Source organism: Ranitomeya imitator, chromosome 3 (assembly GCF_032444005.1).
Source record: "Ranitomeya imitator isolate aRanImi1 chromosome 3, aRanImi1.pri, whole genome shotgun sequence".
In the NCBI taxonomy this organism is placed as follows: domain Eukaryota; kingdom Metazoa; phylum Chordata; class Amphibia; order Anura; family Dendrobatidae; genus Ranitomeya; species Ranitomeya imitator.
In genome coordinates, this window is record NC_091284.1 from 759,833,147 (window position 1) to 759,847,938 (window position 14,792).

At 40.7% G+C, this 14,792-nt stretch overlaps 1 protein-coding gene across 1 annotated transcript in view; it reads right to left on the minus strand.

Moving 5' to 3' along the window:
* B3GLCT (beta 3-glucosyltransferase) overlaps positions 1-14,792 on the minus strand; it is a 715,243-nt gene that overhangs the window by 110,660 nt on the left and 589,791 nt on the right. Inside the window, exon 9 of the mRNA XM_069759003.1 lies at positions 4,833-4,964. Coding sequence (XP_069615104.1) covers positions 4,833-4,964 — 132 coding nt within the window. The remainder of the gene's footprint in view (positions 1-4,832; positions 4,965-14,792) is intronic.

Sequence of the window (14,792 nt, forward strand, 5' to 3'; positions counted from 1 at the left end):
AGGGTTAGGATCCCTAGGGTTTGTGTTAGGGTTTGTGTTAGGGTTTGTGTTAGGGTTAGGATCCCTAGGGTTAGGGTTTGTGTTAGGGTTAGGATCCCTAGGGTTAGGGTTTGTGTTAGGGTTTGTGTTAGGGTTAGGATCCCTAGGGTTAGGGTTTGTGTTAGGGTTTGTGTTAGGGTTTGTGTTAGGGTTTGTGTTAGGGTTTGTGTTAGGGTTTGTTTTACAGTTTGGGTTAGGGTTAGAGTTTGTGTTTTAGGGTTAGGGTTAGAGTTTGGGTTAGGATCCTTAGGGTTAGGGTTTGTGTTAGGGTTAGGATTCCTAGGGTTAGGGTTAGAGTTTGTGTTAGGGTTAGGATCCCTGGGGTTAGGGTTAGAGTTTGTGTTAGAGTTTGTGTTACAGTTTGTGTTTTAGGGTTAGGGTTTGTGTTAGGGTTAGGATCCCTATGGTTAGGGTTTGTGTTAGGGTTAGGATCCCTGGGGTTACTAGGGATCCTAACCCTAACCCTAGGTATTTATGTTTATAGTGGGTTTTCTAGTTGATTTTGATGATTGGCAACTGTCACACACTTCTCATCATGTGTTTCAAAAACGCAAACGCAGGAAAAAACGCGTTTAAACGCGTCAAAACGCGTTTAAACGCAAAAACGCATGCGTCTAAAAGCGTTTAAACGTGTTTTTGCACCAAATGCGTTTGCGTTTAAAACGCTGCGTTTTAAAACGCAAGTGTGAAACCAGCCTAACACCTGAGTCATTTAATCAAAGTGGATGAAAAAAGAAATAGATAAAAGAAATCGGTAACAAGGGAAAATCATCATTAGGCAGAAGTTAGGGGCAATTGAGGAAGCCGCCATGAGCTGTGGAACAATGGGCACCATTTGATTTTTTTATTTTTTCCATATTGTGTATTTATCATCATTTGGGATGGCCTATAACTAACTTGCTTGCTTACTATGCTATATAATAGCATTCTCTACACAAGTGGGCTCACTGAATGCATGTCCTCCGCTGCCATTTAAATATCACTACGAACTTCTGATAGTGGCATTTAAAAAACTGGTTACGAGTGCACTGCCTTATTTCGTTCCTCCCCCCCACACACACACACGTGGTTAAAGCAGCTGGAATCCATCTTGGTCCTCCAATGCTGGACTTCATAGAAGAATATAATTTTCACTATATGGTCATTATACAAAAAGTATTTAGAGGAAGCAATCAAATGATAGCTGATTCACTAATGGAACTAAAAAAAAATAAGTACAATAAAAAAAAATAGTTTTAAAAATATATATAAAAATGTGAATGTAACCCCCCTTTTCCCATTTAAAAAAAATAAATAAATAAAAAAATTAAACCTCTTTGGTATTGGTGCATATGTTAAAGTCCAATATAACAAACTGTAAAATGAATTACGGTATATGGTTAAAATTTGAAAAAAAAATCAAAATGATGAAATTTTTGTTTTAGTATCTCCCTAAAAAATGCAATAAAACATCCTACATATCCCAAAAAAAATGGTTTAAAAAACATTAGCTTGTGCGATGCAATATAACCAGTCCTCAACCAACTTCATTGATGGAAATATAAAGTTACAGGTCTCAGAAAATGGTGAGACAAACCTAATATACAATACAGTAAAATACATTTCTCTTTCAAAGTTCTGAAATACATTTTTATCAATTACTAGAACAAAAATAATTATTCAAGATTAATATCAGGATATTGTATACTGCCGGGTCATTTTATTGGAAAGGAAAAAGAGAAGTTAACAACTACGATCAGTGAGAAAGTCAAGACAAGTATGGTATGCAGGGAATGGCCGTATTATATAAAATATATATATACGGTATATATATATATATATATATTTATATATATATATATATATATATATATATATATATATACATATATATATACACACACATTTTTTTTCTTCTATTTGTATGGATGTGGCAACATCCAGACTTATCTTGCACTTCCCCCATTGACATTGCAGGTGGCGGTAATTAACTCTACCTGCCCATAAATTGTAGGTCTAGCCCAGAGTGACATGTTTGTCCGAAGTTGTAGGCTGGTGGCCCAAGAGTGGCATGTACAGTAGAGTAGGACCCATCAGGGGGAGATCACCTTGCCGTGGTTGATGGGCATACATGAATTGGCCAATTTATGCGCTAAGAATCTCCATTTTAACTGTAAGTTTTATGAAAAAAATATTTTTGAAAAAATTTTTATGGAACAATATTTTTGTGAAATGTATATTTGTCTGTGTTTTCACATGGCCAATTCATGTACATGTGCTGCTGTGGTCTTTTTTATCTCTCTCTCTCTATATATATATACTAGATGGTGGCCCGATTCTAACGCATCGGGTATTCTAGAATATGCATGTCCACGTAGTATATTGCCCAGCCACGTAGTATATCGCACAGCCCACGTAGTATATTGGCCCGTCACGTAGTATATTGCCCAGTGACGTAGTATATTGCCCAGCCACATAGTATATTGCACAGCGACGGAGTATACAGCACAGAGCCACGTAGTATAGAGACTTAAAAAAAAAACCAAACATATACTCACCTTCCGAAGGCCCGTTGAAGTCATGCTATACTCACCACCCGCCGCCTTTCCCGCTCCTCGGGACGCTCCCGGGATCGCTCCATTGCAAGCGTCAGATTCCGGTCTCAGGGCTGGTGTGAGCAGGTCCTTGTCGCACACCAGGCCTGGGACCGGAAGCTGCCGCTTGCAATGGAGCGGTCACCGGAGCTTCCCGAGGAGCGGGAAAGGCGGCGGAGGGTGAGTATAGCAGTTTTTTTTTTTTAATTATTTTTAACATGATATATTTTTACTATTGATGCTGCATAGGCAGCATCAATAGTAAATAGTTGGGGACACACAGGGTTAATAGCAGCGGTAACGGAGTGCGTTACACCGCGGGCCGTTACCGCTGCCATTAACCCTGTGTGAGCGGTGAGTGGAGGGGATTATGGAGCGGGCGCCGGGCAGTGAGTGCAGGGGAGTAGGGAAAGGACTAATCGGACTGTGCCTGTCGCTGATTGGTCGCGGCAGCCATGACAGGCAGCTGCCGAGACCAATCAGCGAATGAATAACCGTGACAGAAGGACAGACAGACAGACAGAAGTGACCCTTAGACAATTATAGATATACTAGATGGCAGCCCGATTCTAAAGAATCGGGAGTCTAGAATCCATATATACTTTATTTATTCAAATGTAAAAATAATACAATTAATAAATAATAGTAAGAAAGAACAAAAAATGGCTGCACTCACCAGCTCTTGACAATTCTTGTTATTTAAGGTACAGTTACACAGGATCCATGAACATGCTTATGAGGGGAGGGATGAAAGACATCAGACGACAACTTTGCGTGTTGTGGCAAATGCCACAACAACGGTTCTTTGCTTAAGAACAATGTCAAGTAGTAGGAAAATAGCCAGTTAATAATAGGCAATAGTTCTTTGCAGGAATGCAGATATTAATAAATAGGCAGTTTATATTGCAGAGAAATTGCTGGGCAATAATGGACAATGTCCTTATGTGGCAAATAATAGAGCAAAATACCCAATGTGGCAAAGAAGAGGTTAATAAACGGCAGTCTCTCAGTATAACAGTCAGTGAATAATATTATATGGAGAAAACACCAAACAAAAGTTCAAAATTGGTGTGAAAATGTCACTGAACCACTTCACAACTAAATATATATAGTTTTGGTAAATGGTATTATCATTTTTTTGACGAAATTCGGCAGGAGCTTGAAGAGCAACGTCACTGGGCCCGCCTCCACGCAGTAGAAACTTGCTGTGAGGTAAAAATTCAAAAATCACACCAAAATGGCGGGCGGAGTGTGTCACAGTACGGCACGTTTCTGATTGGTCGCTCGCAGCAGGCGGCAACCAATCAGACACTGGACACTGTTGACGTCACTTATCTCCGGACATTAGCTCCGGACATTATCTCCGGACATTATCTCCGGACAGGAAGTTGGCACAAATTGCAGGAAGTAGTATTCTAGGCAATTATATATTAGATACACACAAAGTACATACACACAATATTGGTCTTGTGGTAAATTTTGATGTCTTGTAGCATAAGGCAGGATCATCTTTGTAACAGAGACTCCTCATCGTAGGAAGGGGGAAGGTGGGTGAACATGGGCCAGTGTGCATACAAATGCCAGGACTGAATTTAAGTCTTTGTGCACCCATGGTGTCTGGTATTGTTGAAGTGTTTACTTTTCTCTCTTCTCTATAGTTGAGCCAAAACAAAATGCAGGACTCTTGTCCAGCAACCACATTGACAATAATTAACTCTCTGACTAAAGTGCTACGAATGGTAAGCTTGCCTGCTTCACCGGTACCTCTTCTAATTAGTAGGCCTGGTGTGACGTCATGCATGGGTCAAGCTGCAACAATGAAACTATATGGGGCTTACTAATCAGACATTGTCATGTAGGATTGGGGCTGTAGTTCAGCAGCTAAGGACCAGCCATGTGGCGGCTGGACCAAGGTCTTGAAAATCAATTAGCTCAACTCTACTGTTTTCCACTGTAACTTGGGCATGCAAGGAAGTCCCAGTTATAGGGAAAAACCTCTAACTGCAGTGACAGATGTCATTTCCATATAACCTTGCCACGATAAGGTGCTGCTCGCCCTATACACTACATAACAGTAAGGTCCAGGTGAGGTGTAAGTGCATAGTAGCGGTTATAAACATTCACAATTACAATATAGTGGGTTTAAAGAAACCCAGCACTACATGTTGTAAGTTTATGGTCCCAAACATCCAAGTCCAAAAACTACAAATGTGCACTTACACAGACTGGTAGGGTGTTGGAGAAAGTGGTGGCACATTCTGCTGCTTTTGGAGATTTAGGTTCTACTGTGCAGAGCTCCGCCACTGGTGTTAACTCCAAGGCATCAACTTTCTGCCATATGTATAAGGCAATCTATTAAAAAAAGAAAATGAAGAAAAGTTTCAGTAACACATTTAAATGGAAAGACAGATTATTTCAATCCAGTTCTGATTAGTAACATGAATTGATTTTTTTTTAAAAAAAATCTATAAGCCATCCACCTAAAAAAAAAAAGTTAAATAATTGCAGTTTTATCAGTGTCCACTAGAGGAGACACAGGATATTAATATTTCCTATTTTCTGTAGCACACTTGACAGCTTCGTTTATTAAATTGGATCAGCAGGCGCCACATAGAGAATGTAAAGCTGTTCTCCACTCATATATTGATGACCTATGCTTGGGAGAGGTCATCATTATCAGATTGGTGGGGGTCAGACCCCCAGACACACTACTGATCAGCTCTGGTTAGATCTAAACACTTAACGGAGCTGTACTGTGCATTTCCATCCAATATGTACTGGCCGAGGTCAATTAACACACTTCAGATACTAATCAAGAAAACAGCTGATCGATGGGGTGCTAGGAGTAGGACCCCAACCCATTAGATATTAATTACCAATCCTTAGGATAAGTGGTGTGCTATTTTTATTTTCCTTCTGTACCCTGTAACTTGGGCATCCAAAGGACTCCTAGTTACAGGCACAACATCCCTATTCGATAACAGAAGTGACCACTATACAGCCTTGCTATGCTAAGCTGAGGTGTTGGTAGCCGAGAGAAAACAATAATGGCAATTCTGGCATTCTGATTTTTTTGTTCTCTTTTTTTTCTGTTTAATATAGGATATAAATCATTTTATCTTTTGATAGCTTATACAATTTTGGACATGCCAATTCCAAATATGATTATTCTTTTAAATTCTTTGGTTTCTTTACTTTTTAGGAGGAAACTGAGAGACTTAGCCATTTGTGGATATATGCAGTAATACGCAGTCATACATACTCAAAGTTTAAAATAAAAATAAATTATATTTTTGAGCCCCTCCCCCCAAGGGCTATGATTGTTTGATCGCTAATACTATACACACTGAAACACCACTGTCTTGCAGTATATAGCAAAATTGGGGTTTCTCCTATGATGCTCAGCCTGAGGAAAACTAACATGGCAGTTATGAGGACCTTCAGCAGGCCACCAGCTGCTATGTGAACCCATTGGTTCCCTGTGATTTCATTATGGGAGGGCCTGTGAAGATGCAATTTAAAGGGACACTGTCACCTGAATTTGGAGGGAACAATCTTCAGCCATGGAGGCGGGGTTTTTGGGTGTTTGATTCACCCTTTCCTTACCCGCTGGCTGCATGCTGGCTGCAATATTGGATTGAAGTTCATTCTCTGTCCTCCGTAGTACATGCCTGCACAAGGCAATCTTGCCTTGCGCAGGAGTGTCCTATGGAGGACAGAGAATGAACTTCAATCCAATATTGCAGCCAGCATGCAGCCAGCGGGTAAGGAAAGGGTGAATCAAACACCCAAAAACCCCGCCTCCATGGCTGAAGATTGTTCCCTCCAAATTCAGGTGACAGTGTCCTTTTAAATGATGTTGTTCGAGATTGACAGCGGCATTTTACATTTAAGTTGTTAAAGTGCAGCGATTGGAGCAAGTTCTGGTCGCTGCAGTTACAGTTACGAAAATGTATAGATTGTTAAGACATTAAAGAGGTTAATAAACGTATAAATAAATATCAATAATACAATAGAGGAAATGGGAAATGAATGGGAGAAGATGCAGATTAGATATTAGGAAAAAGCAGGAGGAGGGGATTGTTTGCAGCCAAGAATCCAGGACAATGCCCTTATTCAGGAACACCCAGTGGACACATGTCAACTAATGAGCCTATAATGTGTGATAACTTTGGTTTCTCTGTTACTCTTGCAGGTTTTTCGGCAGCATAGGTATGATTACATAAAGGAACTGCATGTTCAACAATATTTGCGTAAATCAATGGGTCAATGGAATGTAAAAATAAAACTTTGCAATACATTTTATCAGATGTTTCTTCTTTCTCTACTTGCTGGGATGGGGCTGGTCTCTGCTTGCTCATTCTCCCCTTACAATGCACACTGACAGCACACGCTCTTGCTGGTTTGTCACTTCTGGTCAGAGCCACCATATTCCATAGTGACAAGATCCCACTGGGCATTAACAACTGACGCATGCTCGGTAGAGGCAAGTCCCTGAAATGGACATCACTGATGATGCATCGCTTCAAGGTGGGGGAAGAGGCTGCGGCAGTGACCACAGCCTCTGCCACCTGATGATGACTGGTTTGAGTTGGGAAGTGTTATCACACAGGAAATGGTAAATAGAAAAAAGCTATCAGGTAGTGAGGAACAATAATGACTTTTGAATTCAAGTATATTAGAAAATAGATTAGATTATGACATTAAATAGACATTTACAATTAAAATAAATTTAGTCTCAGACCACCGATTTAAGGACATACTAGGAGCTGTAATTTTGTGCGATACAAGTATATATGGTGTGGGCTGACTTGACATTGCAATTGAGCGCTGTGCTAAAATTAATTCTGTATTCATATACTGATAGTGGTCCTGGTGTTGTATTTATGTAGTGATTATGGTTCTCGTGATACATTCACGGACTGATGTTTCTGGTGCTATATTCATGTACTGATGATGGTTCTGGTGCTGTATTCATGTACTGATGGTGGGTCTAGGGTTGTATTATACTGACGGTGATTCTTGTGCTGTATTCATGTACTGATGATGGTTCTGGTGAGGCATTCATAGGATAAAGTGTTTGTTCTATTTAGTGCAATAATGTGGTAGAATGTAAGTCCGCAAGGACAAAGTCCTCTCCCCTCTGTACCAGTCTGTCAGGGTAAATTTGTGTACTGTAAATGATACCTATAACCCTGTATGTAACCCCTTTCTCATGTACAGCCCCATTGAATTAATGGTGCTATATAAATAATAATAACTGCTGTATACAGTATAATCTATCAGACAATCACAGGTTCAAGTCCTCTACGGGACTAAATAAAAAAGAATGAATACTGTAAATACAAATGCAAAAAAAACAATAAATGAATTGCCTTGATTCACTGCAAGTCTATACTGAACTGTTGGTAGGGGTGTAATTTCAATTTTCGCTCAGGTAGAAGGAAAATTGGAATCAGCCCTGGCTACAAAATATACTCCATGCTTCTTTGTGCTAACTAAGGAATGAAGACTAGGAACCAATCTCTCTGTATAGAAGACATCATAGCTGCTATTCTCTTCCCACCAGGTCAGACTCCAATGCAAATTAATAAATGGAGGCTGAAGACAGAAACTGAAGAAAAGGCTGGACACAAGTGTGTAATGAAATGTTGTTATTCCTCATATACACATGAAAGGCCAGCATATTCTGAAGAGTTAATTGAAAGTGCAGTTACCCTTTAATTCCTCTGGACCTATTTAGAGCTGTCAAATCTGATGCTAAATTCCCTTTAAAGAATACTACTCTACCCTGTTTAAGGCGAGATAATATGGAGATTGATTCAGTTCTGTTTGGTCAATAGCAGCAATGAAATTACAGTGGACTCATAGTTATGATCGCACTGTATTCACTAAAGGATTAATCTCTCCGCCTCTCCCATCTTCCTCCCAGTCAGCAGCGTTTGATGGATAGCCATATATCTGCATAGAAACAATGCTCCTATTACAAATATTGCAAATACACAAACTGTCTCTTGAGATAAGAAGTGGAATTGAACTCTAGCGCCACCTATTGGAAGTAGAAATCCTAAAAATCAATTATCGACCCTTAACGAGCCTTGTCACATGACAACATAAAAGCTAAATCAGAATCTCAATCTCCAGACACGTGTTTCGGGGTGTTTTCCCTCCTCTGTGCAAAGTTTGAGATTTGATTTGGCTGTATGAGAGGCCTCGGACTGGGGTCTAAGGGAGAACGTTTCTGCCTACGGAGAATGACATGACAGGGTAAGGAGGCTTATATGAAGACTCATACCTATAAATTCATTGTATTCTTTGATAGCTGCTATTAGCCTTGAATGGAGCAGCAAATTATGTTTACAGATTCATATTATTGACTCTACAGAGAAACCTACTTAGAAGCTAAATGATAGGTACACTATTTATTTTATTTCTTCAATGTCAAGTTGTTAGAAAATGCTAACTCCAGTAATTATTTATTATGTTCCTACAGAACAGAGAAGCATTCAACAATTGTCCATTGGTTGACATCAGGCCTTTACGGATCATTCTTTCTGATTTCCAGGAAGATGTTCTATAAGAGAAGTAAGAGTAGTAATGAGCTGGGTTTTCATTTTATTTCATGTACAGAAAAATGTACTGTGAGAAAATAAGTATTTTCAATGGAACATGGACTCTCAGATACAAGGTGGATGGAAACAATTTGTTGTTTGGGAGAACATTACAAATCATCTTAATTACACTTATCGAGGAGTATATAGCGGCACATTCATTAAGACACAGCTAAAAGTACAACAATCCGCAGAATAATGCCGGTCACAATGTCCACAACAACCTGGATAATGACACAAAATTCTCCTTTCTGCAAATCTAGTTCATAACAACATTTAGGCAATAGGATGCTACAAGGATCAACAAAACTCAGGCTACCCATGATGTTATTGGGAGGACACAGAATTGTATTAATACGAATAGTATTATACGAGGGTACCTCCAAATTCAGGCGGGAAATTATTTTCATCTAGATGATTTTACACCCTTTACAAGTGGATTTTGTGGCATTCTTTTCTGGGCCAAGATCCTATGATTTTTCGCCTTTAACCTTTCAACATCAGTCTGTAATAAATACAACCCAAAGTCGGAGACAATACTGTTTTACATCACTTTTTACACAAATGCTTTTTCTTTGTATAAACAAACTAATAGTATGCTAGTTATATTAAAAGTATATTAAAAACACAACGCATCTCGGCTGTACCCAGCCTTTTTCAGGTGCCTTCTTCTTGAGCTACCCAACTTTTTTCCCTAGCCCACAATGGTAATAAGGATATGACACATTTGTCATGCGTCTGGGTTTAAACCCTTGAGCCTGCGCTTTTTTGCCGGCTTCTCTTTCCACCGAGTCACAGAAGATACACCTTTTCTCCAGGTGTTTAGTTTCTGTTATCCTTGCTTCAGTCTTTGTAGGGTAACAGGAGTCTTCATTTAATCAATTTGTCTGACCTATCAACTTTCAGGTGCTGCTTTACATATTTTCCTCCTGCTGGTATTTCATGCTGGTGATAGTCTCATTTGGATGTCCATACTGCTGTAGTTTAAGCCAGTCAGTGAAACATCAGCTAGGGTTTATCTCTTTGCTGTTTATGTTCTTTTCTCTGCACCTATCTTCTGTTTCCTTTTAGGAAGGTGGCATATTCTCTAACAGTACATACTTAATCCTTTATTTTGTATTTCAAGGTTTGATTTACTCACTTTGGTATCTCTTTCTATTTCAGCACACTTTACCTTCTGAGCTTATTTTCAGTCTGCTCTGTACTCTGGTTCTTTAGGAGGAACGTGAAATACTTGATGGCCTTTCAGGTAGCATAGGTCTGAGTTGCCATAGTAACATAGTTAGTAAGGCCGAAAAAAGACATTTGTCCATCCAGTTCAGCCTATATTCCATCATAATAAATCCCCAGATCTACGTCCTTCTACAGAACCTAATAATTGTATGATACAATATTGTTCTGCTCCAGGAAGACATCCAGGCCTCTCTTGAACCCCTCGACTGAGTTCGCCATCACCACCTCCTCAGGCAAGCAATTCCAGATTCTCACTGCCCTAACAGTAAAGAATCCTCTTCTATGTTGGTGGAAAAACCTTCTCTCCTCCAGACGCAAAGAATGCCCCCTTGTGCCCGTCACCTTCCTTGGTATAAACAGATCCTCAGCGAGATATTTGTATTGTCCCCTTATATACTTATACATAGTTATTAGATCGCCCCTCAGTCGTCTTTTTTCTAGACTAAATAATCCTAATTTCGCTAATCTATCTGGGTATTGTAGTTCTCCCATCCCCTTTATTAATTTTGTTGCCCTCCTTTGTACTCTCTCTAGTTCCATTATATCCTTCCTGAGCACCGGTGCCCAAAACTGGACACAGTACTCCATGTGCGGTCTAACTAGGGATTTGTACAGAGGCAGTATAATGCTCTCATCATGTGTATCCAGACCTCTTTTAATGCACCCCATGATCCTGTTTGCCTTGGCAGCTGCTGCCTGGCACTGGCTGCTCCAGGTAAGTTTATCATTAACTAGGATCCCCAAGTCCTTCTCCCTGTCAGATTTACCCAGTGGTTTCCCATTCAGTGTGTAATGGTGATATTGATTCCTTCTTCCCATGTGTATAACCTTACATTTATCATTGTTAAACCTCATCTGCCACCTTTCAGCCCAAGTTTCCAACTTATCCAGATCCATCTGTAGCAGAATATCTGTAGCAGCCATCATCTAGACTGTGGTTAGGGCAATCTCAGCTCACGCAGTAACCACTAGGGACTGCGGGGTCAAGATCTGTAGTCTGTACAGGAACCAACAGGGTCAGTTGCAGTTTTTAGTGTGTTACCTATTTTCCTGAGTGAGTTGCTACAATATCATAACAACATTGTAATGAAAGAGGAAACGGTATAAGTGATACGTTAGCTGCTGAGATAACACTAACAACAACCAAAGACTGTGTAAAGAAGTCGGGTAACTCAAGAAGACGGCACCTGAGAAAGGCTGGGTACAGCTGAAAGGCGTTTTTAATAAAAATTTTGTTTTTGTGAATTATGACGAATTATCTATTTTCTGCCTTTGGGAGTGACAGTTACCTGGATTTTCTCTGTCTGAATATGTTCTGTTGGAACTCTCTCTGGAAGTCGGCTGCACCCTTCTGCAATTGTTCACAAGGTGTATGGAGTTGTGCCCTACCTACGCAACCTCAGCAGGTGAGAGGCTTTTGTTTTAATGGTCACATTAATACTCTCCTACTACACTCAGAAAAGCACTACTCTAGCTTATGTTTTTCCATGTAGTATATGAGTTTAGAGGGCTACATGTAAATAAAAGCTAAAGAAGTTGTTCATAACTTGAGAAACAGCAGGAAAATAAGATATCTTCAACTGTTCAATCCCCCTCAGCTCCAATACCGATGCTCTAGTGGTCCTCACCGGACCACTTCCCTGCATCAATAACCCAGCTGAAGCTTTGTTGCTGCAGTGAAATGAACAAAGACCAGGAAGGTCAATTTTAAATGTTGGCGCTGCAGTGGCAGCAGATTGATCAGGTTTTTATTCATTTTCTTTTAGCGTTTTTCCTTCTGTTAGTTATTTTTTTAACAGCTTCTTGACAGGGCCCTTTTACAATTTTTCAAACTTTTGGTGTTTTTTTTAATCGCTTTCATCCAAGAGCTCTAATTTTATAATGTATAAAAAATCCACCAAACAATAATTAACCCTTTAAAGACTCATATGTAAATTGTTTTTTGTGCTTTCACTTTTTTTCTCTTCTCTTTTTCCAAGAGCCATAACTTTTTTTTTTTTTTTTTAGTCTTCCGTGAACACAGCACTATGAGAAAATTCGTAATGCGGGACTAGTTGTACTGTTAAATTACACCATGCACTTTACCATGTAATGTATCGAAAACGGGGAAAAAAAAATCCAACTGAGGTAAAACTGTAAAAAAAGCAATTACGCAATTGTTTTGGGGGGTTTTGTTTTTATGGTATTTGTTGTGCAGCAATAATGTGCTGGCAGCGTGATTTGGCTTCAGATTCGAACAATTAAAATGCTACCAAATTGTATAGTTATATATTTTAGTGATTAGAGAAAAAATTCTGACAGTCGAGCTGGAATTTTAATTTATATCATTTTATGATACATACTATGTTCTGATTGCTTTTTTGGAGGAAATAAGGCAAACAAAATACAGCAATACTGACTCTATTCATTTTCTTTAACGGTTTTTGTCATACTAGATAAGTTCTATATTTTGATAGAACAGACTTTTGCAGACTGCAATGCATGGTCTGGCGGTAGGTCTAGGGCAGGTTTTAGACTAGGTGGGGCCCTGGGCAATGTTTAAATTGGGGACCCAAATGCTCACATATTGCCCCATCACACAGAAATATGCCGGTTATATTTACATGCACCGAGTTCTGGCTGTTAAACATGTGATGGACAATACAAGTTGTTCGTCGCTTGTTTCCTGGCCTCTTTACACCGGCTAAGGTAGAATGATGGGCACAGAACGATCACTAGTAGATTAATCTGTCCCCATACGGTATCTGTCACAAGGAGGTTTTCTCAAACATCTCCAGCTGTAATGGCGGTGTCAGGGTCTGTGGATTCCACAGGTTCACACAACCCTCATTTTGACTCCATAGATAGCTGTGGTCAGCAGAGAGTGACTCGGGCATCAACTTCCAGAGCTGCAGCTCTTAGTCAGGTTAGGCTAGTTTCACACTAGCCTTCAGCAGGGCTGCGGATGGCAGCCTTCTTCCTCCGTTAAGCCCTGCCCAGTGCCACGCCTCTTCCTTCAGCTCCACCTACGTCTGCATGCGTCCTGCGCATGTATCTTTAACATTGGGTACGCAGGCCATGCGGATGTATGCGGATGCCTCCACATGCGTCGTTTTGACGCTGCGCCAACCGCAAAATATTGCGCTCGACGCAGTTCAGCGCAGCGTCAAAACGACGCATGCGGAGGCATCCGCATGGCCTGCTTACCCAATGTTAAAGATATATGCGCAGGACGCATGCAGACGTAGGTGGAGTTGAAGGAAGAGGTGCGGCAGTGGGAGGTACTTAACGGAAGAAGAAGGCTGTCATCCGCAGCCCTGCTGAACGCTAGTGTAAAACTAGCCTTAGAAGGTTAAATCTTTGCAGAACCTAGCTTGTTTATTGCCTGTGGTCACATGCTGCAGGAGAACCAGCCATGTCTCCTCTTTCCCTATTTATCTGGTTCCACTGGTCAGGGGAGGCCAGCAATAGTTTCATTGTGCTTTATAATGCTTTTTATAAATAGTCTTTTATATCATTTAAAAAATTTGATCAGCTTTCTACATTGGTTATCTATGGATCACAGACAGGTCAGGTATGATTTTTGTCAACTTAAATTCCTTCCTTTGTTGGAGAGAACTCCTCATCTGGTCTTTAGGGGGCGTGTTACGTTAAATGTCTGTAAAACTTTAAGCCACCTGTGAATTTATGTCAGTAGCTTGGCAACCCTGTCTGTCACTACTGTGAATGCGATGTGAGGCAGATGGCATTGCTCGGGCAGATACTAACAGCCAATGAGGTTGCAGTAGGTAGGTAGATGGCAGTGATGAGGCAGACACTAACAGCCAATGAGGTTGCAGTGGGTAGGCAGATGGCGGTGCTGGGGTAGATACTAACAGCCAATGAGGTTGCAGTGGGTAGGCAGATGGCGGTGCTGGGGCAGATACTAACAGCCAATGAGGTTGCACTGGGTAGGCAGATGTTGGTGCTGAGGCAGATTCTAACAGCCAATGAGGTTGCAGTAGGTAGGTAGATGGCGGTGATGAGGCAGACACTAACAGCCAATGAGGTTGCAGTGGGTAGGTAGATGGCGGTGATGAGGCAGATACTAACAGCCAATGAGGTTGCATTGGGTAGGCAGATGGCGGTGCTGGGGCAGATACTAACAGCCAATGAGGTTGCAGTGGGTATGCAGATGGCGGTGCTGGGGCAGATACTAACAGCCAATGAGGTTGCAGTAGGTAGGTAGATGGCAGTGATGAGGCAGACACTAACAGCCAATGAGGTTGCAGTGGGTAGGCAGATGGCGGCGCTGGGGCAGATACTAACAGCCAATGAGGTTGCAGTGGGTATGCAGATGGCGGTGCTGGGGCAGATA